The sequence below is a fragment of the Sebastes umbrosus genome, chromosome 2 (genome assembly GCF_015220745.1).
Source record: "Sebastes umbrosus isolate fSebUmb1 chromosome 2, fSebUmb1.pri, whole genome shotgun sequence".
Classification (NCBI taxonomy): Eukaryota; Metazoa; Chordata; class Actinopteri; order Perciformes; family Sebastidae; genus Sebastes; species Sebastes umbrosus.
Window position 1 is genome coordinate 2,418,297 of NC_051270.1, and position 24,442 is coordinate 2,442,738.

Here is a 24,442-nt window from a genome sequence, read left to right on the forward strand (position 1 = left end):
GGCAAGTCATAGTCAAGTCAGCACACTGACACACTGACAGCTGTTGTTGCCTGTTGGGCTGCAGTTTACCATGTTATGATTTGAGCATATGTTTTATGCTAAATGCAGTACCTGTGAGTGTTTCTGGACACTATTCATCATTGTTTTGTGTTGTTAATTGATTTATAATAATAAATATATACATATATTTGCACAAAGCAGGATTAAATACTTGACAAATCTCCCTTTAAGGTACATCTTGGACAGATAAAAAATATGCAATTAATTTGCAATTGAATATTTGATTGACAGCTCTTGTCTTAATATAATGTTATACTAACTGACATGTGATTCAACACAGTGCTGCTCACCTCCTCCTTCAGTTGGGAGTAGGGCTGGGTCATTGGTGGGGGGTAATGGGGAGACGGGGCTGCTGTAACTGGGCCTGGCATCAGCAGGGACAACTGATGTAGCATAAACAGCTTGATAAAAGTTTGCCTGCATCGATTTTCTGTGTAAATATTAATTATTTGACTACGGACTAAGCTAACAGGTTAATTTCCACCACTCACAGACTAGTCTACACCTCACTGTGCTGCTAGCAGCAGGTACCATTCACGCCTGGTTTGGGGGCAGCAGGATCAAACCATTTTATGTAAATAGAGGGGGGTGTGGGGCTTTCTGCATGTTTACTTTTTGTCAAAAACGAGAAAATAAAAATAAACAGTTAGCTTTTATTATTATATTGTTTATAACATATTCTATTAATAATGATAAGTTAATAATTTTTAATTTAAAGAATTACTTAACGTCCTAATATTTTTAAGGTCCCTGTCAGTCACAAGACCTTAGAATCGTCCTGGTAGATTAAACTACCCAGCAGTATATACAGTTATTGAAATGAGCTCCACCTTTATCAGCTGCAGCAAAAGTGATGAACACATTAATGCATCAATAATTATAAATCAGTGGTACTTTTACTTTAGTATATTTTGATGCTAATACCTTTGTACTTTTACATCCAACAGTATTTTTACACTGTAGTATTACTCTGAATACTTCTTCCACCACTGCCATACAGTTTGCCCCTCTGACAGCACCTAACAAAAAGTTACTTAATATATAATGTATATAATGTGATAATATTTAGATTTGCCAATTACATTTTTTTTTGTGGTTTGGAGGAACAAATATTATTGTTAACCTAACAGACATTAAAACATCTAATTTTCTAGAATTTAAACAAATATAACAAATCTTAATTTACAACCCAAAGCCGGACTGACTTTAACCAAGATGCACATAAAAGAAGAAATAAGACAATCACTTTTTTCTGGTCATTTTTATTCAAGTTTTAAACAATATTTTAGACCCTATGGTGAGGATAATAATGTTACAACCAGTTGTTTATGTGTAAAACACCACAGTGTATTTTTACAGGTTGGTAATGAACATCCGATAGAAAGAAAGAAAGACGATACAAAACAGAAACGGTTGTGAGGAGAAGAGGTTTCCCTCAGTGGACTGGAGGAGGGAGGCAGCTTTAGGTGAGGATGTCGTGGGCTTGTTGCTCCACCAGCACGGCCATGTTCTTAACGTCTCCGCACCAGATGTCCAGACGCTCCTTCATACCTTTAATCTGAAACAGTAAACAACAGGTGAGCGTCAAACACAGCAGGTACAGTCTCATCTTTCACTTCTGATCCCATTCAGTGATACTTATTTCTGCAGATCTTGTTCTTCCTCTTTATTGTCTTCATAAATATGTTGAATCAACTTTAGTTTTTTGTTTTATTTATTTTCCTCGGCTGCGATATCAACAGGATTCAGGTCTGGCTGATGAAAATCTGTTCCAGTACCAATATAATCTGTTGCTATGGCTATAATAAGGAAAGTTAGATTTAAGACTTTTTTTTAATGCAATTTGGAATTAAATTTAGGACCAATTTTATAATAACCGAGTGCAGAATTTGAAAAACTTTTTGTATAGAATACACAGAGCCTCGTATGCATTGCCTGATACCGGTTTCAGCCATGCTGGAAAATCTTGGTTAAATAGACAATTTTTTAGTTGTATTTGCACTTCCACTGTCTGCTGGCTAGCCAGTGGATCCTCTGAGCATCCTGACCGGAAGCAAAATGTTAATGTTTTTGGTTCCGCTCTCCGGATCTGCGTGACGTTAACGCAAGATGCATTTGGTAAATATTTTTAAAGAGATGTAACCAATTATTTTGAGATTTTTCAATGCAACGTCAGAAAAAAAGATAAATAAAATATTACTTCCCATGTCTTAGCATTTTTAATACTTTGGAAAAATGAATTTAAGACATTTTAATACCAATTAAGGCCTTATTTTTAGATTAATGAATTTAATGCTTTTTAAAAAGATAATGAGTAGGATTTGGCGACATCTAGCGGTGTGGTAATGTGAGCTGGCGAGTGCAAACTTATGGTAACGGCGTTCTCCTCGCTCAAAGGCCATCCTTACCATAATAACACTACTTAAGGAGCAACGGAAGTCAAACAACAGTTTTACACTCTGCGGCTCATATATATATACATATAAATAAAACAGAATGAGGTCTAACCTGCTGCAGGTCCAGCACTCTGGGCTGCACCCAGGTCATCTGCACCTTCTGGTCCACCTCATCAATGTTCCCTTTGATCAGACCCACAGACAGAGCCTTCATCACCAGCAGCTCCACCTGCAGGACACCGGCCACAGTTCATTAGTGACAAAACAACAGAGGATCTGCTCTGTGCAGACGTTACAACTGTCTGGTAATCAAAGTCGATCATGCTGATCACCGTCAGACAGGTCTTATTGACATTTATTGATGAGGTGATGATTAAATGTTCTTGTCATCCGACTGACCTCATTGACGGGGATTTTGGCGCTCTGGCCGATCTCAGTGAAGGTGAGCTGTCTGTGGTTCGCAGGACGAGTGAAAGTCATCTGGAAGACAAAGGACACATTTCAAGTGATTTAATATTCCTGTTTTTTAACCTTCGTATGTGACAGACATGATGTCACCGTGAAGTGTGAGGAAACGTCAGACTCCTTTTGAACAAACTACAGATTTGGTTTGATGGTGTTAATTATCTGTGTTGCTCTTAAACTGTTTTAGAAAGCCGTTATTCCCCCGTCAGACAGGAAAGTGGCGCTACAAGAGTCATATAAGGTTCGTTATAAAACAGCTGCTGACATCTCGGTGACATTGAGACTGTGAAATTATTCCAATCCCTTAAATGCACCTCGAGGAGGCTTCTGGAGGAGCATAGAGCGAGGAAATGTGTATATCCTAAGCGGAAATCTTTTATCAAGTGGTGTGACGTATAAATGCCGCAAATGTCAAAAATGTGTTTTCAATGCTGGTGTGACGCTGGCGTTTAGTCTCACCTCCATCACGCAGAGCAGCTGGATCTTCTGCATCAGTTTAGCTTCGTGTGCTGCGAGGTCCGGCTGGAAACAAGAGGGAAAAATAGATCAGACCGTTGACAAATATCAGTGGTCATGTACAATCCTGTGACGGTGAAGGAATTTCCCCTGTGGTGATAATGGTTTGCTCAACAGCACAATATGCAATATTATTACACGGCTGTGTAATTAACTGATTGGTCATCACGGCATTCTGCTGTCTTTAATTTCTGTATAACAGACCATTGTCATGTATAACAGACCGTTGCTATGTATAACAGACTGTTGCTATGGGCGCAGCTCTGATGTCGGACTCTGGCGGACCGTTTTTGTGTCAAATTATTGATTTCTTCAGTAAGTAGCCGTGTAATAAGCGGGATAATGTACAGCTAGCAGGTCAAGGGCCTGTCGGGGATTCTTTCACAACAATGACCGGCTCGCTGTACATTATTCCTGACTTATTGCCTTTTCAATTTATCCTGATTTTAGTGCTATATTAATAAGCTTCATTCTTAGGCTATTATTAGGTATATTGTTGTTTTTTAAATGACAGAGATGACAGATGAACACAAATGATCCCGGCGAGTGAAGCAGGCAAAAATTCACTTAGTTTTTAGTGTGAACGCAACATTAGTTGTTTTTTACTCATCTGCACCTTCAAACTGCATGTACAGATTTGAAAAAAAAGCAGCATCTACTTTGTGTGACCTCTGTGTCAAAAAATCCCCCAAAAAAAACAAACTGTCAGCAGTCAAAAAGGTTTTTATTCTAAAGCTAAACCGTCAAATATATGAATTAACACTGTAGACTTGACCTCTCTGGACAGCATCTTTTTGGTCCTCACATGCTGATCAGTTTAATCTTTAAATGTTGTTAATGTTGAGCTGTTATATAAATGATAATCACCTGTTGGCCCCAGGCCGACTTGAAGCCCTGGAATTTCTCCACATTGCCTCCATTGAAGGCGTATAGCGTATCAATGAGCCACTGTTTGTCTGTGTTCCTCAGGGACTCCAGCACCGGATGCATCAGCTGCAAAGACACAAAAGCAGACGTCAACAAGCGTCAGGTAAACCAGCATCGATTTAACACCACGGTGTTAAAACCCACCAGCTCTCCAAAGTTGTAAACTCCTTCTCCTAAGAGTCCAGCCAGTCCCAGCGTGAACGCCCTCTCCTGCTTCTCCGTCTCTGTGGAGGAAACAACAACAACAGCATTAAAGACCTGCTGTTCTCCATCAGGCTGAAATCAAGTCCAAGTGTTGGTCTCTGCTCACCTGGAAGGTCTTTAATGTCCACACATCCGAGGTAGCGCAGAGCGTCTTTGTAGTAGGAGGCGTGGTTCCCAATGATGCGATAATATTTGCTGGAGAGGTCATAAAACCGGCCGTGGACCGACGTCACCCCGGGTAAGTTATTCAACATTACCTCAACATCTTCGATGAGTTTCTGGAAGAGACAAAGAGGGAATCTCATTAAGAAAAGGAATCACACGTGTGAGAAGTGGACACACTTCTGTGGTTTTGTTTAACAGCTGTTAGCAGCTCGAAGTTGGAAATGCGTCATAACGTGTGCATGTGAATGAAGTGTGAGGCTCGTTTTGGAGAAAAGGGAGAGAGCTGAGAGTTCAGGAGCTTTTACCTTTGTGGCAGGAAGATCGTTGATCTCCAGCTTGAGTCTGCCGATAGACGTCTTGCAGAGAATGACGGCTTCGTCGCTGCTTTTCACCTGAACCAGAAAGAGTTAAAGAAAAAAACGTTAAAGTTTGATCAAAAATACTGTTTCTAAACTTTAATAAATCCTTCTTCCTGAAGGTTGTAATGTCCAGTTTGTGTTTGAACAGTTTTAGAGAGGTGTTGATCATTCTGGAGGATGTGGTGCTGTTGAATTGTTTTGCATTATGCAGAGAGATGTTTCTGTTATTTTGTATATCCTCATTAATATACAGTAAGTGGGAAGACACCTCTCAGTGTAACAAACGAACTGAAGCCTTCAAAAGTAATCCAGTTCTATAAAACAATTTAAATTAAAACTGAAAATCATATTCATAAAAAGGTACAATTTATTGTGGGACTGTTATGGTAGACTGCATAAGCTTTGGTTAGGTGTACCTAATAAAGTGGCAACTGAGTGTACATTTCAGATCTGTGTTGTTATAGGTCAACCTACCTTTTCCCTGGTCTTCTCGAGAAAAGTGATGGCATCTTTAGGATCTGGAAACAAAAACATGTTTTGTAAATACTAAAAAATATGAGAAAAGTGTATTGTATAATTAAGTTTATAGTATAGTGTGGTGCTCTCACCTTTCATCTGTCTGGCAACATACAGTATAATCTCCATGAGGGACAATGGGTTGATTCTGATGAGGGAGCAAAAATAAAATAGATTAGCATTGAAACAGGAAAACAAGTAGACAACACTGACCTGGCAGGTGTAACCAGAGATAGAGTATATCTCTCGGTGTAACGTCGTCAAAGAGTGTTTGAGGAACTTTTATCTCACCTGTGTTCGAAGTCACTGAGGAAGTTGTCATAGAGCTTCAAGAAAGAAAAAAAGGAGCCGTCAGATCACAGAAAACATCAAAATGTTCATCTCAATATTTGCATGTCTTAATGCAAATATTTGTACATATTTCTTACATTCTCATTTTTAATTTTAGTACTTACTTACATTTCTTTACATATATTGTGTTTATATTATATCATTATGCACATAATTTACACGTTACATACTACTTTATTTTCTATTTACATTTCTTTATGTTTATATAAGAGCAACTGTAACGCCCCAGTTTCCCCCCCGGGGATCAATAAAGTATTTCTGATTCTGATACAGTCGTCACAAATAGGATTTGTATTTTTACACTGTTATGATTGTTTTATGTGGAAGTAATTCAATATCAGTTTCAACACACTTGTATAGGGATAATCTTATGTTAGCATTTTACTGTTACTAACAAACAAGACAAAACAAACAGGTTTAATGGCAACAAATGCAAACAATAGTTATAATATCTATGTAGCATCTTCAGAGTTAAACTGTTTCTGATGCTCGATGTAATTTCTGTTCTGACTTGGAAACTTGGATTCAATATCTTTATAAATTCCCCTTAAAAAAATGACATAAAATCTATGAATATTACAGACAAGTTAGCACATGCTACAAAACTTTGGCAAATATGTGCACACTCATATAAAGTTGTGTGTGTTACATCCGGTACAAGTCCAGCATAACATGTGCGACTGTGGTGCAGTTACCTGTATGAGGCCATCTCCTGATTTGAAGCAGGGATCTTTAACGAAGTCTGACACTCTGAGAGTCAGCTGATGCCACAATCTGTCAATTAAAAAAAAAACAGTGTTTGTGAACACTTTATGAAGATAAACAAATTATATCTTGATTACACACACATCTCCATTCATCTTGTGCTGATTGACAGTGATTATTTAAATGTATGTAAACAAACCTCCACAAATGTGAGATAATTGTGCTTTACGTGAGTCTTTTCTTTTCATGCCACGTTCTACTTCTACTCCATTACATTTATCTGAAGGCTTTAGTTACTTTACAAATGAACATGTGTTTATAAAAGCTTATAAAATATTATATTTCATTATAAATTTAACTACCCAGCAGTTTACACAAGTGCAGCTGAATTGATTCATTTTTCATATTAAAACATTTCACGGGTCCAGCTTCACAAATGTGAAGATTTGCTGATTTTTCTTTTAGTAATGTTAATAATGTTAATAATGTTAATGTATTAGTAATAATGTTGAGGGTTGGACTAAACAAACATGGTGAAGGTGTCACTTTGGGCTAGGGGTCACTATTTTCGCTATTTTTTCCAAACCAAACAATCAATCGATTAATGGAGAAAATAATCTGCAGATGAATCCATAATGAAAATAATAACCAGTTAATAGTTCAAAATGAGCTCCAGCTCAACCAACTACAGCAGTAAAACCCTGATTTTGCATTAATTTATAAGTAATAATAATCTAATGATATAATATATAATAAGAAAACAGTCACAGGGGACATTTCTACACTTTTTATAATATATATAAATCATTTTCCTGATTGTACTCACATACTTTTACTTTTTCGAGGCAGGACTTTTACTTGTACTATTAGTATTTTTACAGTGTGTGGATTAGTATTTTTACTTAGAGGATCTGAATACTTCTTACACCACTATATATATATATATATATATATATATATATTCTAAAGATGTTTATTAAATACTAATACTGTGTTTCTGGACTGTTTGTCAAGCCAAGTACTGAATACAGCTAACTAATGATGGACATTTGTATTTTACAGCGCAAACAACTCTTTTAATGGTTATGATGTTTCAGTTTAACCTTGATGGTGATGTGAACTTAAAGCTTATTATAGTTTATTATAACTTATCCGCAGTGCAGTGACTAAGGACTCATCTATAGCATCCGAGCTAGCAAACAAACATGTGATACACTTTCTCTTCCTCTGAACTGAATTAATGTTCAAAGCTTCGACTCATTAAATTATATTTACATTACTGCTTTAAATGTTTGATATATAAAAGTAACAGTGAAGTTTCCTCTCTGATCTTTAAAGAGGGAACTTAGCAGCTAGCATTAGCCAAACACGAGCTAACGCTAGCTAGCTAGCTGCATGACTCAGCTTCATTCACAATGCATGGAGGAGCTAACGGTAGCTAGCACCGCGTTAGCACCGTCAGCTAGCTGACTCTTACCTCTTGTTGTGTAAATCCTCCATCGTGTGCCACTCCGTCGCCATCTCCGGCGTGGAGCTGTTGCTCTGCTGCTGTTTGAGGAACCCGGAGACATCTTTCATTGTGACGTTAGAGTGTGTTTGTTACTCTGATGAGTGTTAATGATGTTCAGCTGAAGACGAGGAGCTCCTCTGCCGTGTTGTGGCTCTGCTGCTGCTGCTGCTGCGGCTTCTTTGGTGTTTAGTTGGTAAACCAGCTTAGAGGCGCATTACCGCCACCTACTGGACTACTGGAGGTGGAGCAGGAGATTGGCAGGAAAAAAAATAATAATAATATAAATAAATACATTTAAAAAAGGGGTCAGCCGACAAGTATTCATTGATTTGGCAACCTTTTCTTAGTCGTGTTGATTCCTTAGACTCAGATAACTTTGTGGCGGATTAAAGTTTGATGTGTGTGTGTATGAATAATATGTGCAGCTGTAGTCACAGGAACATCAAGCTGCTTGGAGATGGTCTTATAGCCTTTACCTTTAACATGAAGGTCTATAATTGTCCTTCTAACCTCCCGAGACAACTGTCTCCTTAGCTTTCTGTGGTCCATGTTCAGTGTGGTACACACCATGATACCAAACAGCACAGTGACTTCTTTTGACCCTTTAAATAGGCAGACTGACTGATTACAAGTTTGACGACATCTGTGATGCTATTTACAGGACACACCTTAGTTTAATATGTCCCTATGGTCAAATTATTTTACATCTTTTCTAGGGGTACCATCATTTTTTGTCCAGGTCAGTTTCATTAGTTTGTTTTTTAAAATGATTCTGTTGAACCACAATTCAAAAGCAATATCTGATTTTCATTAGTTAATTTTCAGTGAATTTTTATTTATTATTACTTTTGTCAGTTTCAAGTTATTTCAGTGACCATTGTGGGTTTTTCTTTCTTTAACGGAAGGGTACCAACAATGTTGCCTACGTGTGTATATATATATATATATATGTGTGTATATATATAATTCAACTGTATATATATATATAGATAAAGGATATATGTGTATATATTTGACCAGGAATATTTCAAATGAAACATTGGAAGGACCCCTGATTTTTCTTTGCGTTCAACTCTTCGGCTTAACTCCTGTGCTTGTTTTATGCATGTCAGTGCCCTAGATGATAGGGTGTGCTGTCCTAGACCTCTAACAATTGATCATGATTTATGTTTATTTATTTTATTTTATTTATTTATTTATCTATTTATTTATAGTTTTTTTTCTGAGTGCCCTCTGGGTATTGTCATGGGTGGGGGTTGGTGGGATATCTATCAGTCCAAACATGTTTGTGCAATGGATTGTCAGAGTTGTATTAACAAAATTCAGAAATAAACTCTCTTAAAAAAATAATAATTGTTATTATTATTATTAGTAATAATAATAATAATAACAATAATAATAATAATACTAATAATAATGAAATTCTCCATTATTCCTGTTGCCCTTAAAGGGACTGTTTGTAAGAATCAGAATTGCTTGTTAACAGCGACACATGTGGCCGTTAAGTCAACTAAAGTCAGCGTCGGGTTCGCGCTTGCTAGCACTACATAGACATGAACGAGCATCTCTCAAAACAGTGAGGCGACACACGTCAGCTGAAAGCACAATATCACTCTATATTTCAGCTGCTTGGCAGTAATGTTAGCTGACCAGATGAAGGTCTCTCCATGAATCACTGCTGATCCTAGTGTCGGCCTTTCCTGCCTCAGCCTCCCGACCGCGACCGGAGGGAACAGGGGAGACACGGGAGTTTTGGTCGGAGACGATAACGTTTCTCTCTGCGGAGCCCCGTCAATCACAAGACACGGGAAACCTCTGTTGGTCTGGAGGAGCTGCAGCAGTTATTTCTGCACAAACGTCCACTGTACATTCACTAGATATTCTTAGAGCTAAACTAACTCTTCTGCAGTGTGGAGTGAGCAGCATGCACGTGAGAGTGGAGTGAGAAGGAGCGTGGTGTGTGAGTGAAGGCAGGCAGAGGAGCAGAGTACAGCAGAGACTCCAGTCCTGGAGACCAAAGCTACGGTCTCCCCCGCGTCCTCCGACCGCGGCCAACACTGTTTAACAGACGGGCTTCACTAGATACAACCAAGAGGTTTTGGTGCTTCTGTGTAGTTTGTGTTGGAGTCTGAGTCTGAACAGCATAGACACACGCGAGCGCGCATGGGAAACCGACCCGGGTGATTTATACGTGTAAAAAAGTTACAAACAGTCCCTTTAACTAAATCAGTTTCTCTTAAAAACTGATTAATTTCACCGTAGTTGTATATTATCTGCTGTATTCCCCAATAGACCTGACAATGAAATGTCCTGATGTTTTGGCTTCCTTAGTGACAGTAAAAGCTGATTCCTCTGGATACTGTAATTCCTGCAGTGTATCAGTACATGTTCAACAGTTTCTGGTTGGTTACAATGTGTGCATTTCCCAGTTGGGAGCCTATTCTATATAATGAGTGGTTAAGACCTGTATGTCCTATATTCTCAGTTTCTTCCCTTCTTTTCCAGCCCACCTTTCTCCCTGCTCCAACATGTTTCTGTGTATTGTACAGATGTCTTCCAGTTTCCTGATCATCCCAGTACTCCTGCCATACTGTTTGTGCATAATGTCTTGATGAATGGCTTAGCCTCAGCTTTACTTAATGGAACTTGTAATTCAATATTCTTAATTCTGAGTGTTTGTTTGGCCAGAATATGTACCTGCTCATTTCCCTCCACACCAACATGAGCAGGAACCCAGATGGGGGCTGTATTCGAAACCGCATACTGCATACTACTCAGGAACGCAGTATGCAGTACATACTGCATACTGCGTTCCTGAGTAGTATGCAGTATGTGACAGTTAAAGTGATGTATTTGTATGCTAGACGAGGTTAAGCCTTCAAACCAGCTCTTAAAGCACAGGACAAAAAAAAAAAACTTGTACCACTATTACAATATTATCAAAAAATACAACTTTGATTTTGTTGTTTATGTTCTGCTTGTTTACTTTATAAGATACTGCAGGTTCAAACTATTTATTCTGACAGCTCATAAAGAAGTCTGACAAACAGGATCATCAACGAGGAGAGACGAAATATAAAACATTCATCCACAACATTTACTTTACTCAAACTGCTTTTTCACTTACAGAAAAAGGACTGATCTCCCTCCAGATATTAGAGAAATGTTAAAAAAGTGTCATGTTGTCTCAGCAGGAATCTCTGCCCCGTCAGAAGCGGCTCTTTCCCTCGCCACTCTGCTGCTCTGCAGCCGCTCTGTGAGCGTCACTGGCCGGCTCTCCAGCGAGCTACGCCCGCGGGCGATTGTGGAGCTTTTTAACTCCAAAAAAGGCAGATAAACACAGGTTCCTGTTAATTTATAATGCACATCTGTGTTGTGATATTTAAACAAACTATCCGTCAACAAGGAAATAAAAGCCTCTGGTCTACGAGGCCGGAGTGAGCTCCAGCAGCTCATAGCGGTCTCTGAGCGTGACTACCCGGCTTGCTGGCAGCGACCCGGGCAGGCGCTCGCTGGCTGTCACGGTATTCTGTGGAGCTTCTAAACTCCGACAACGGTGGAACAAATGTTCGATTCGCCATCTAACTTCGTAAAACTGCCGATATTAATAATCTACACAGTTGATTTCTCGTCTCAAAAACTGTCAGAAGTGAGTTTAGTGATGAAATGGCTACAGAAAACGTAAACAACAGCAGCTTCTGGCTGCTGCTTTTATACCCGCAGCCGGCGCTTTGCATTGTGGGATACAGTAGGTGAGATAGACTGGTCTGATGCAGACTGGAGAATTTTTCCAAATCAGTACGTCATCCGGGTATTTCTGGCATACTGGAGATTTTGCTTTTGTTCGCATACTGCATACTACATACTACATTTTGGCCAAATCAGTACGTACTACTAGTATAGTATGCGGTTTCGAATACAGCCGGGTCTGCTCTGCTGCTGCTGGGCGCAAAGCATGATGGGAAAGGAAGTGGGCGTTTTTCCAAAGCTAGCTAATGTTAGCTTGGATGCTAGCTCCCGGTAGAATTCAGGCATTAGTCAAGAACAAGAACAAAAAGTAACTCTCTTCACCTCTGTGGACCAGTGAATCTGTGGATCTGTGGACCAGTGGATCAGTGGACCAGTGGACCAGTGGACCAGTGGATCAGTGGACCAGTGGATCTGTGGATCTGTGGATCAGTGGATCTGTGGACCAGTGAATCTGTGGATCTGTGGATCAGTGGATCAGTGGATCAGTGGACCAGTGAATCTGTGGATCTGTGGATCAGTGGATCAGTGGACCAGTGGACCAGTGGATCAACAGGGACCAAAGTGATTCTTCACATTGACTTCAGACAGACTGGCCAGATCCCGTCATGTGTGTCACTTCCCTCCTTCTGCTGAGCAGTCTGAGCCTTGCCATTACAGCTCAAGCTCAAGCCTGCTCCAGACCTGCTGGAGGAGGCAACATGAGATTGAACGACGACTTACCAACATACCTAGATGGGACAAAAGTCACTTTTGCCTGTAATGCTGGCTACGTGCCAGCAGGAGGGTCTGCGGCCATCACTTGCACTGCTGGCAGCTGGAGTACTCTGCGGATGAAATGCGATAGGAGTAACTGTGGCTCTGCTGGAGAAGTGGAATATGGGATTATCGATTACCCTGAAGGGTCAGAGTTCGGCGATAGACTAAAGGTGACTTGCAAAACTGGTTACAGAATGGTTGGCAAAGATCGCCTCTTTTGTGGAGCCCAAGGGTGGCTGGGCAGGTTGCCTGAATGTGAAGTGGTGAGTTGTAATCCGCCACCTGCGCCAAAGAATGGCACTTTCAAGCCAAACAAAGAAACCTACACCTTAGGAGAAGTTGTACAGTACACATGTCAAAACGATGTGACACTCTCTGGATCAAGTGAATCATCATGTTCAGTTGATGGGATGTTTGAGCCTGCTCCTCCAACATGTATCTATGTTGAATGTCCAGAGCCTGATATTCCAGATGCATACTGGGTTGGGGGTTCTCGACCCCCTCATAAATACCAAGCTACGGTGACGTACATGTGCAATTCCGGGTTTACTATGATAGGACAGTCCACCCTGACATGTGGAATAGGCCGTCAGTGGTCACCTGAATTTCCAAAATGTCAAGGTGCAACTGGCCCGGATGTCCCACCTCGCAATGATGGAAACACCAAAGCTGTATGGTTGGGTGTTTGTTTGACAGTAAGCGGAACAGTCCTGTTGGTCCAGCATTGCTTAATGTAAAGATGAGCGGTTGAGAAGAGGACGTCACTGGAAGAGTCTTTGAATGTACTTGTGCCGTCCATGTGCACGTGGATGGTGCAGGCTTATGAAACCCCCAAAATGAGTTTCTGAATGCCAGTCTGAGATTCACACACCTCAGCCAATGGAGCTCAAACCTGTACCTAGACTCCTCTATTAGTTGACAATAATTTCAATCTTTGATAGACCACTCATAACCACGTTTTCCTATTCTGCATAACTCAATTCAGTGATGTTTGAGATGCCTTCCCTTTCCTTTACAACATCACAGCAGCATTTCTACGCTGTAACCATGAAGAAATTAGATTTCCTGTTTATCAGAGAGGCTTGAACTCCATGTTGATTTAACACTTTTGCACTATAGCTCAGAGCACAGCTCAGCCGGACCATTGTAGCTCCGTTACACCGTCGGCTTAAAACAAGCAAAATCAGTAAAGACAGTTTGCATGCTTGACCTTAAATACAGCTGTTAGGATTAAACACTTTTTGTTTAAACTTCAGAAACATTCAAAAAAATCTAAATTTAGTTTGATGCTTAAATGGTAACTTTGGTATTATTCGACCCTATTTCTCCATGTTTTTGTGTCTACGTGACTAACAGGGACAACACTTTTTGAAACTGGTCCAGTATTGAGGGAAAATGCTGCAGCCGCTAAACGGGCTGGAAAGGTGCTGGAGAGGACCCGACAGAGAAATGAAGCCTTTTTCTTACTTTTCGCTCGACCCGGTCTGTTTGTTATTGTGTGTCTCGCTCGGAGAAGTCTCGTTCTGAAACCTCGCATTGCATCCACATTGGCAAAATCTGCTAATTATTCAGCCATGATATTGAAAATCTTTTAGATAATACTAAGCTACGCTTTCTGTAGTCCAACACGACAAACTCTGACAACACCGGTGTTCCATGGCACTCCTCTCCAACTCTCACTCACGTTTCCACCGCTGTCTTCCAGCAACAAGTCACATGACACCGTAATAAACAGAAAGAGAGAGGTAAAGAAAAGGGTTTGATTTCTCTGTAGGGTCCTTTCCATAATGTTGTCAGACACTTATAATACCAATCTGATCCTCTCAGTGGCAAAATCCAGCACTTTTAGTGGACATAAACTGACGGTACCGGGTTGCCCCAAATGATTACATTACAGCCCATTTGGCAGCTGCAGTGGACTCCCTCAATACTGGACCGATTTCAAAAATTGTTGCCCTCAGTCATTTAGGCCCTATTTACTTCTATCAGAAATTACACCATTTGTGTAAGTGAAATGGAAATAGTTTATTCACCAGAAAAATCACTTGTGTAAAAGACAGGTTCCTAGCCAATAAACCGGTCCTTCGGGTTCAATCTGTCTAGGGATGACGATGGGATCTGTGAAACAGTCCCGAGCATAGTGCCTGAATATAAGGCACGTTCCATATGCCTTAATGCAAAAAGCCAAGTGTTTGAGCTTTTGTATCAGTTGTTGTGTGTTTTGTAATGGCAATTTTCATATCTGCAGTTTAACACTGTACCTTTAGACAATCTCAGGGCCTCACATGTTCAACTTTGTCACCATAGGACAATGACCTGACATTTTAGTTCTCTGTAACTGCAAACAACAGATTGCTGAAACACTTGTTATGTCTTGTGATGCTCTGTTGTCTGCTGTGTGCTGACGCATTGATACACTTTTTATCCTTCTCTTCTTTTGTTCTTTGCACTTATCTTCGTGTTATGCTTTAAATGTATAAATACTGACTACTCTTTGTATTCGGGGCTCACTTGCCACAGTCCACAACAGGTGGCTGTGCTCGTGAGTCCATCTGCAGATGCTTTACTTATTAATGTATGCCTTTTTTATTAAATTCACTGAAAGACAAGTTGTTACCTTGGTTTGTGTCTTGTTTTAACAGAAACTGCCACCACAGTTTGTTAATTGTGGGCCTACCTTAGCTTAATGTTTATGCTAAATAATTAGCCATGTTTAATGTCATGTTTGGCACATCCCTCCTCCAGAGTGTCAGTTTGATATTTGACCCCCACACTACTCTGAAGAAGAAGTAAGGCTTTTATATTAGGTTGGCAATACTGTTTGTAATCAATTGAGCCACAGCCACAGTATGTGTCCACGTTGTACTCTTAATGTGCATATAGCCTGTACAATATAACCCTTATGACTAAAGCTCGTATACAGGTGTGGCTATCCTTGAATAAACTACTGTATAATATAGAGTAGTAATCTGTAATCCTTTACTATCGATTTAATATGAGCAATAGAACAAATACTCACTTTAAGGTCTTGAAAATGAAAGATGGTTTAAAAGGTGGTGCAGTGGTAAGTAGTGTTGCCTCACAGCAGCAGGGCTGTGGTGACTAGTGACCCGTCCTGGGACTAGTGACCCGTCCTGGGACTAGTGACCTGTCCTGACCTGTCCTGGGACTAGTGACCTGTCCTGTCACTAGTGACCTATCCTGGGACTAGTGACCTGTCCTGGGACTAGTGACCCGTCCTGGGACTAGTGACCCGTCCTGGGACTAGTGACCCGTCCTGGGACTAGTGACCTGTCCTGACCTGTCCTGTGACTAGTGACCTGCCCTGGGACTAGTGACCTATCCAGGGACTAGTGACCTGTCCTGGGACTAGTGACCCGTCCTGGGACTAGTGACCTGTCCTGACCTGTCCTGGGACTAGTGACCTGTCCTGTCACTAGTGACCTATCCTGGGACTAGTGACCTGTCCTGTCACTAGTGACCTATCCTGGGACTAGTGACCTGTCCTGTCACTAGTGACCTGTCCTGGGACTAGTGACCTATCCTGTCACTAGTGACCTATCCTGGGACCAGTGACCTGTCCTGGGTCTACCTCATGATCAAGGGGACATCATTCCTCTCTTTGTTCTGTTGCAGGGACACCTTGTGGATTAGAACATGATCCCAAACATCCAGTGTGGTGGAATGTCACAAATCCATTTACTCAAGTCCAGTAGGTAACTACAGCTGTAAGGTACTTGTACTGACCTCCCTGTATTTCCATGTAATGCTTCTTTATACTTGCATTACTACAAGTTGATGGAGATATTGTACTTTTTATGGAACTATAAAAAAAAAAATAAAAAAGCTGTGATGCGCGCTAATGTTGAGTTTTACGGTAATGTCTTGACCGTTAACGTACACTTCATGTTTAGTGTTTGTTTTTAAGGTAAAGTTGTTTCACTGACCGCTATAGACTTCATGTTTATTGAAGGTTTTTAATGAATAAACGGCGAATAATTAAACAAAATAAGAGCTAGGCAGCTAACGAGCTAAAGTTAGCAGCTAACGAGCTAAAGTTAGCAGCTAACGAGCTAAAGTTAGCTGCTAACGAGCTAAAGTTAGCAGCTAACGAGCTAAAGTTAGCTGCTAACGAGCTAAAGTTAGCTGCTAACGAGCTAAAGTTAGCTGCTAACGAGCTAAAGTTAGCTGCTAACGAGCTAAAGTTAGCTGCTCGGCTACATGGTACATTACGGTACTCCCGTCGCGTCATAATGACGTCAAAGGACAATATTTACATTTAGCAGGCAGCCAGCTGTTAGTTACTGTTTCTGTTACTGTTAGCTGTTCTATCTGACTTTTAGCTGTAGTAAATGTGTTAACAGGTCGTGTCCGCGTTCAGGACTCTGCTGCAGTCAGTAGGAGTCTCTAGTTTGTGTGTTATGGCTTCTTTACTGAGCTCCTCACTAGTCTCACCTGTCAGACTGGGTTGTTTGTACCTGAGCAGCAGAACCAGCAGCTGGAGGCTCTCTGCTAAAGGTCAGCTAGTTAGTACACACACAACTTCATGATGAGATGAGGAGAAGTGGGGTTTATCATTGATAATTGTGTGTAATGCTTTTTTACAGGTCGTTTGGGTCAGAGGAGTTTGTGTCCAGGTGCAGCAGCAGCAGCAGCTCTCTGCAGGTATTTCACCTCCTCACCTGACAGCTGTTTAACTAACATTTAACACATTCAAGGTACTTTTACTTTATGTAACTTTATACTTCTACTTCTACTTCATCTCAGAGGGAAATATTGTACTTTTTACTCCACTACATTTGTATGAACAGCTTTAGTTACCTGTCCTGTGGAAACAAAAATGAACTTGAGTTATTTTCCTGATAAACTGAAGTATGAAGTGTTCCTTTATGTGTTGAGAAAATTCTTCTTAAGCTGAATATACTATTTAAAAAGCCTCTTGGAACCGCTGGAAAATACATTGTCACAAAGCCAAAAGCTGTTTTTATGAGCTCATGAAAAGTTATAATTATTTTCTCAAATAATTGATCAACCATTTGGTCAACAGAATGTCATCACAACTTCCTTGAGTCCACAGTGACGTCTTCAAATGTCTTGTTTTGTCTGATCAATAGTCCAAAACCCAAATTTATTACAGTATATGATAAGGGAACGCATCAAGTTGTCACATTTGAGAAGCTGGAACCATCAAATGTTTGGCAAAAATGCCAAACATTTGGAAAATGGTAGTATCCAAAGTGACCTCAAATGTTTTGTTTTCAATCCAAGATATTTGTTTTACAGTTGTAGAAGGGTAAGGAAACCACAAATCATTCACATTTGAGAGTGGAGCCAGATCATTTTGGCATTTTTTCTAGGAAAAATCTAATTGATTATTAAAATGGTTACTTTTTTATCAATTGACTTAATAGTTCAATTGAGTACGGAGATTTTTGCACCTCTAATTGTGCAAAAAAAGTTTGTTTAATATTTGTAAAGTGAGTAAGTAAAGCACAAAACTTGATATAATTTTAGCCATTTGGTCTACAGAATGTCATCATGATTTCCTTGAGCCCATAGTGACGTCTTCAAATGTCTTGTTTTGTCTGACCAACAGCCCAAAACCCAAAGATATTCAATTTATTATTATTATATATGATAAGGAAAAGCATCAAATTGTCACATTTGGGAAGCTGGCACCATCAGATGTTGACCGGTGACCTCGTCAAATGTTTTGTTTTCAATCCAAATATATTTGTTTTATAACTGTAGAAGACTAAGGAAACCATAAAACATTCACATTTGAGAAGCTGGAAGCAGATAGCTCCGGCATTTCTATCTTAAAAGACTTGATATAACTTTAGTGGAGTACGGAAACAATGAGATACTGGATGTACTTCCCCCTCAAAAAACTTTTAACAGGGAAAAAACTGGAAGAAACCTCAGGAAGAGCAACAGAGGAGGGATCCCTCTTCCAGGACGGATGGATGTGAAATAGATAGAGAGAGACAGAGGGTCTTGTGGGACATAAACAACAGAGGGTTATTGAGAGGCAGTGGCTTAAAATTTATATTCTTGTCGGCAGGACTACTAGACTTAAATTATACACATCCTTCTGCTATATGTCATATTTATGTGCATCTCGGTGGAGAACAAACAGATTCTTCATCACATCTTTGTTTTGCTTGTTCACAGACAAACAAAGTCTCCCCGGTGGAATGGGACTCGAGGGTTTTTCTCCCGTGGTGGTGGCGGTGCAGCCGAGGATCAGCAGACCCTGGAGGACATCGCCAAGAACATCAGAAAGCAGCAGTACAAGAGGGTGGTGGTGATGGCCGGAGCTGGGATCAGCACGCCTAGTGGCATCCCAGATTTCAGGTAAAAAAAGGTTTGATTTGTATTCTAGTGTTTCTGTGAACCTGTAAATATCAGGTGTATTCAGCTGGTTATTCCCTCACAGGTCTCCAGGCAGCGGTCTCTATGACAACCTGCAGCAGTATGACCTGCCCTACGCCGAGGCGATATTCGAACTAGACTTTTTCCATCATAACCCTGATCCCTTTTTCGCCCTGGCCAAAGAGCTGTATCCAGGGAACTATCAACCCAATCTGACCCATTACTTTGTTCGACTGCTTCACAAGAAGAATCAGCTCCTCAGGATGTACACGCAGAACATCGACGGGCTGGAAAGACGTAGGCGTTATATTCTCTTTGCTTCTAGAAATGACTGCACATCATTGAAACACATGTACTGACACTTTAAGCCATCATGCTTGTTTACTTGTTCACCAAGTGGCCGGGATTCCTCCTGAGATGTTGGTGGAGGCTCACGGTACATTCGCCACCGCCACCTGCACAGTCTGCCTGAGTAAATACAAGGGAGAGGAGCTACGAGTGAGTTACAACACCAAACACTAACTCTACACATCTACCAGAATATTTCAAATACAGTTTATCATGTCTGTTTTTAGCCACGGTGAACATTAAGCACATTCCCCAAAGTGAAAACTGGCATCTGTCTCTTTTATATTGTTGTGCATACTGGCACAAATTACAAATTATCCTCAAACCAGCAAATCATTTAATTCAAACCTCAAGCTTTATTTCAATTTGCTTCTGAAGCGTTAACGTTAAACTTTCCTGTTAGTTTTCTGTAGCAGATGAAGGTTGTGGATGAAGATGAATGCAGTAACAAGTGTAGAGAATATACATTTCTGTTGATGTAGTTTAGTGACTCAGATGTGTGAACCACTGAAGAGTGATGTTTAACTATTCATGAATAATCCTGAGATATATTTTTGTACCATAACTTTTGCCGGTAAGCAAGAGAACAAAATATGCAAGATTTTGTATTGAGTTTGGTTGTGATCCATCTTCTCATATATGTTCACATATGTATTGATTTTTGTCATATGGATTGAAATCCTATAGTCTCTCTCATCAATACTTTTGTTCAAACACTCATTATGCTTAAACTGTGTTGGTGTTTTGTTGTTAGTGGAAAGGAGGAGGAAAAAAAGTACATTTATTGAAGCAATCTTTTGATATACTTAGATTTTATTTTTATGTTGGTTAATTTGTTTTTGGTAACCTGCATTTGGAGGAGTTTTGTAGACACTGTGGATCACTTGTGCACTTATTGGTTTCTTCACAGTCCCACAAGTTTTTGATCTTATGTACAATAAGACGTTATGGTGTCTAGAGCTGCAACGATTAATTGATTAGTTGTCAACTATTAAATTAATCTGCAACTATTTTGATAATCGATTAATCAGTTTTAGTATTTTTTTTAAGGAAAAAAAAAGTTTTAATTCTCTGATTCCAGTTTCTTAAATGTGAATATTTTCTGGTTTCTTTCCTCCTCTATGAAAGTAAACTGAATATCTTTGAGTTGTGGACAAAACAAGACATTTGAGGACGTCATCTTGGGCTTTGGAAACACTGATCAACATTTTTCACAATTTTCTGACATTTTATAGACCAAACCACTAATCAATTAATCAAGAAAATAATCAACAATGGAAAAAAAGCCTTTATGATGTCTTAGAGTAAGAAATGTATCACTTTATCTCTTTAGATGTCCTTTAACAATATTTCTACTTCCTTAAACAGGACTCACGTGAAATAAAGTTATAATTATTTTATTCAATTAATGGCAATTTTTATTAGACGATAAACCTTGTCAGTCATTTATAAACATACAAACATCAGGTGTCTACAACTTGACGAATCTGAGTATTTTCTTGTTTTCCTTTATTGTATAAAGTTGTACCATTGAGTACTGTTTGGATTTCTGATTTAAAGCTAGATCAAATGTAAGATATTAATTTAGACTCTGATGATTTTAGATGGCAATATATTTTTTATTAATATTAATTTTCCATCTTGTTTCCATGTCTCATCAGTCAGATGTGATGCGAGGGACGGTCCCGAAGTGTCCCACCTGTAAAGGCGTGGTAAAGCCTGACATCGTGTTCTTCGGGGAGCAGCTTCCACTTCACTTCTCTAAATACCTCACAGACTTCCCGCTGGCCGACCTGCTGATCGTCATGGGAACTTCACTGGAGGTGAGCGCCACCGGCTTCAAACAACATCATGTCTCTGTGATCTGACGTTTTTCCAGCTGAACCAACATGTTAGGATGAGAGGTAACATGAGGATGGACGGGTTAAAACTGGAGAACAAACACGGAACATGGACTTCTTTTTAAAAGATTATGTTTTTGCCAGTTTTGCTTTTATGAAGTAGTTTACAGTGAAGATGCAGGAAACATGGGGAGAGATGTCTTAACCACCATGAAGCCCTGAAATTTAGGATTTTTAAAAATCAATAAACTCCAGTAGCCCGAGGATCAAACAGTCTGGTTTTGCAAAAGAAGTAAAAAAAATATAACACAGAATAAGTGTGCTGCCGTTCATGCCACTTTAAAAAGAGGCACAAGGTGTGATGTTAAATGTTCTGTTGCTAACAGCTGCAGCATAAAATAAGCACTACAAATATTCTCCTTTTTCTGCAGGAAAATGTATGAGGGTTTGGATATGAAAATAGAAACAAAATACTTGTTATTCTTGATAGTTTGATAGTATTTTGAGTTCTACCTAAAACCACTGAAGTTGTTCGTTAGTGATGGACTCAAGACGTTCACCACACAACCATAAAGTACCAGTCTGTTTCCTGTCTGCATCTCCACTGTTAACTCTCTAATAAAAGCAAAATACCCCCAAAGAAATCTTTAAAAAAGGCAAGTTTATTTGTACATTACAACAATAATTCAACATGCTTTAACAGCTGCTGTTTGGCTCTTTGCTCTGCAGGTGGAGCCCTTCGCCAGTCTGGCTGGAGCTGTGCACAGCTCTGTTCCCCGTCTGCTCATCAACAGGGACTTGGTGGGTCCGTTCGCCTGGCGGCGCCGGCCTCAGGACGTGGTGCAGCTGGGTGACGTGGTCAATGGAGTGCAAGCCCTGGTCGATGCCCTCGGCTGGACTCAGGAGCTCGACGCTCTGATGGCGGCTGGTGCTGAGAAAGTGAGTGTTTGTGTGTTTTGGTTACAAGCTCACATGTACATTATAATTCTTCTACATCAGAGTTCCCACGGAAAAAATCATGTTCCTCTGGTGTCCTCCGGTGCTCCTAACGGCACCTGCAAGATTTCACAGACCGGAGGAAAACAAGCAGTCAGAGCTGATCTGAGGTCTGCTGTCCAGCTGCCGTCTATGAGAGCCGGCTGTCAATCACTCGCAAACTCCGACCAAACGGTCAAACTAGGCAGCGCTGATCAAATATGAATCAATATTCTGTTACATTAATGTCTATTTCTCTCCTCAGATGTTTACAGAATCATCTTGTAGTGCACGGTTTAGCTGTAAAATTAGAAAGTTTGTGACGCCGCCACCATTGTGAAATCTGTTGAAGGAACGCCAAGTTCTGGTCACATGATCGGAGCATGGCCAATAGGAACGCTCTCTCTCTGAAATGACCTGTGATTGGTCAAAGTCTCCCGTCACGGGCTAGATGTTCTAATGCCTGAAAACAGAGCCATGAGGAGGAGCAGAAGTCTAGTTATCTCTCAGAACACTTGAATTACAATATGCTGAAAGGTTATTATGGGATTTTTGCCCAATGATGCCAAATATATATACTGCCTACTGCAGCTTTAAGTTCAGTGATTTCATGTGAAGTTATTTCCACAAACAGAAGCAGGAGCCACCCTGATACTGATACTGATACTGATACTGATACTGATACTGATGTTACTGTGTGTACTTCTATCTGCAGGCTGCAACAAAGACAGAAGAGTGACGATTTCACCACATCAAGCTGGAAGTTTGACTTTATTCACTCATTGTAACAAAAACACCAACACTGCAAGACTAAATCCAGACTTTGTGTGTTTTTACTGGGGTTCACGTGGTTATATTTGGATCTTTGGTTGTATCAATGGAAACTCACAGACTGGCAAATAAGGAACTGCTACAAAGGAAATGTTTCTCAGTCAAATATCACTAGAACGCAGGTAAGTGACACGCAGGGATAATGTGGCGGAGAAATCAAATCGGGTACACAATACATATATGTGCAGCGGATTGACCATGTTGACCTAATAATATGAAAGATGTGCAATATTATATTTTATTTATTAGCCTCTAACGTCTTGAAATGTGTCAAAATGCTGCATATGAAATGTTCGTATGAAGTCATTTAATCTCACTGAAATCACTGAAAATTGCTGCTTTAGTGGAATTAAAAGTCAAAACTTAATATAAATATTTAAGGTAAGGGAAATACAGGAATATAAGATGTTATTTTAGCTTTTTAAGTTTTTCAAGACCGACTCATATGCGGGAAAAATGAGAGGAGAGCAGTTGATCATTGTTTTGTCATCACTTTTATCTTGAAGTTCATCAAAACAATCTCAAGTTTCATGCTGAATGTCAGGGGACATTGCACATATACTGTATAACTCTTTAAAAACGGGTCACAAATATTTAGTTTCATGTTTTAAAAAAGTTCTCAGTAATTTTCTAAAACAGCTGCTCACTATAGTTTTTTCTATCAAGAGGAAATAGTGCATTTGTTGGGAACTATTTTCAGCGGCGGATTAATCCACCTGTGGTGCTCTATAGTGAGTATTAGTGGCAGCAGGACGGTGTTTGTGGGATTGAGTCAGAATAAACTACAGTGTGTGTGTTCATGGTGATGAAGTAACGTGGGTTTTTAAATGGAGCTCTGGCGCAGAGGAAGAAGAGATATATCAGGCTCTCTGTACTATGTGAAAAATCTTATTTAAATATTTTTTTGCCATTGCTACAGTGGCGATGCCGACAGGAAACATTGGGAGAGAGAGAGAGGGGTATGACATACAATAAAGACTATATATATATATTTTTGTGACATTGTCAAATGTGACATTTTTTTCATAACAGTGTGAAACACAAACCACATGGAATCTGATCCTTTCAATTCTGATTTGGGCCACTTTCATATGTTGCACTAAATCAGATATAGGTCTGATTTGTTTGCGTTATGAACTCAGTCTGAACAGTCATGACTTTATATATCAGGCTGTGATCACGGTCTGAAATTAACTCTTTTTTCCCCTCACCTGCCACTTTGGCAGGTCAATGAACATTTCTACCGGCCACTTCTGAAATCTATGTTTAACGCTTTAGACTTGTAAACATGAGTCAGTGGTACCAGACAGTAGAAATATGGATCATGTGACCTTAATCCCTGACTAATATAAATTTAGGAATTGCTTTTTAAAATAATATTTCTTTATATAA

General features: G+C 39.8%; 3 protein-coding genes across 3 annotated transcripts; 2 read left to right on the forward strand and 1 right to left on the reverse strand.

Annotated features, from left to right (window-relative positions):
- Nucleotides 1-1,304: 1,304 nt before the first annotated feature.
- Nucleotides 1,305-8,373, reverse strand: psmd13 (proteasome 26S subunit, non-ATPase 13). Its single transcript, XM_037747585.1, has 13 exons — nucleotides 8,142-8,373; nucleotides 6,655-6,733; nucleotides 5,900-5,934; nucleotides 5,701-5,756; nucleotides 5,567-5,610; nucleotides 5,039-5,125; nucleotides 4,675-4,846; nucleotides 4,509-4,588; nucleotides 4,305-4,430; nucleotides 3,381-3,443; nucleotides 2,856-2,936; nucleotides 2,569-2,685; nucleotides 1,305-1,618 (listed from the first exon to the last, which is right to left on the reverse strand). Exons 1-13 carry the CDS (start codon nucleotides 8,240-8,242, stop codon nucleotides 1,523-1,525), a joined length of 1,137 nt encoding a protein of 378 aa, XP_037603513.1. The 5' UTR covers nucleotides 8,243-8,373; the 3' UTR covers nucleotides 1,305-1,522.
- Nucleotides 8,374-12,158: 3,785 nt separating this feature from the next.
- On the forward strand, nucleotides 12,159-14,201 carry LOC119475150 (membrane cofactor protein-like). The gene has a single exon (XM_037747607.1). The coding sequence runs from the start codon at nucleotides 12,530-12,532 to the stop codon at nucleotides 13,415-13,417; it is 888 nt and encodes a 295-aa protein (XP_037603535.1). The 5' UTR covers nucleotides 12,159-12,529; the 3' UTR covers nucleotides 13,418-14,201.
- Nucleotides 14,202-16,700: 2,499 nt separating this feature from the next.
- Nucleotides 16,701-24,047, forward strand: sirt3 (sirtuin 3). Its single transcript, XM_037747596.1, has 8 exons — nucleotides 16,701-17,198; nucleotides 17,288-17,345; nucleotides 18,855-19,037; nucleotides 19,120-19,352; nucleotides 19,453-19,553; nucleotides 21,065-21,226; nucleotides 21,974-22,183; nucleotides 22,935-24,047. Exons 1-8 carry the CDS (start codon nucleotides 17,102-17,104, stop codon nucleotides 22,956-22,958), a joined length of 1,068 nt encoding a protein of 355 aa, XP_037603524.1. The 5' UTR covers nucleotides 16,701-17,101; the 3' UTR covers nucleotides 22,959-24,047.
- The last annotated feature ends 395 nt before the right edge of the window (nucleotides 24,048-24,442 follow it).

Excerpts from the sequence above, each read along its gene's own strand:
- psmd13 (XM_037747585.1), bottom strand. The coding sequence starts at position 8,242 with ATGAAAGATGTCTCCGGGTTCCTCAAACAGCAGCAGAGCAACAGCTCC. Across the intron at positions 6,734-8,141 it reads GAGGATTTACACAACAAGAG|ATTGTGGCATCAGCTGACTC; the intron begins GTAAGAGTCAGC and ends TTTAATTGACAG. Across the intron at positions 4,431-4,508 it reads TTTACAACTTTGGAGAGCTG|CTGATGCATCCGGTGCTGGA; the intron begins GTGGGTTTTAAC and ends GTGTCTTTGCAG.
- sirt3 (XM_037747596.1), top strand. The coding sequence starts at position 17,102 with ATGGCTTCTTTACTGAGCTCCTCACTAGTCTCACCTGTCAGACTGGGT. Across the intron at positions 17,346-18,854 it reads GCAGCAGCAGCTCTCTGCAG|ACAAACAAAGTCTCCCCGGT; the intron begins GTATTTCACCTC and ends GCTTGTTCACAG. Across the intron at positions 19,554-21,064 it reads ACAAGGGAGAGGAGCTACGA|TCAGATGTGATGCGAGGGAC; the intron begins GTGAGTTACAAC and ends ATGTCTCATCAG.
- LOC119475150 (XM_037747607.1), top strand. The coding sequence starts at position 12,530 with ATGTGTGTCACTTCCCTCCTTCTGCTGAGCAGTCTGAGCCTTGCCATT.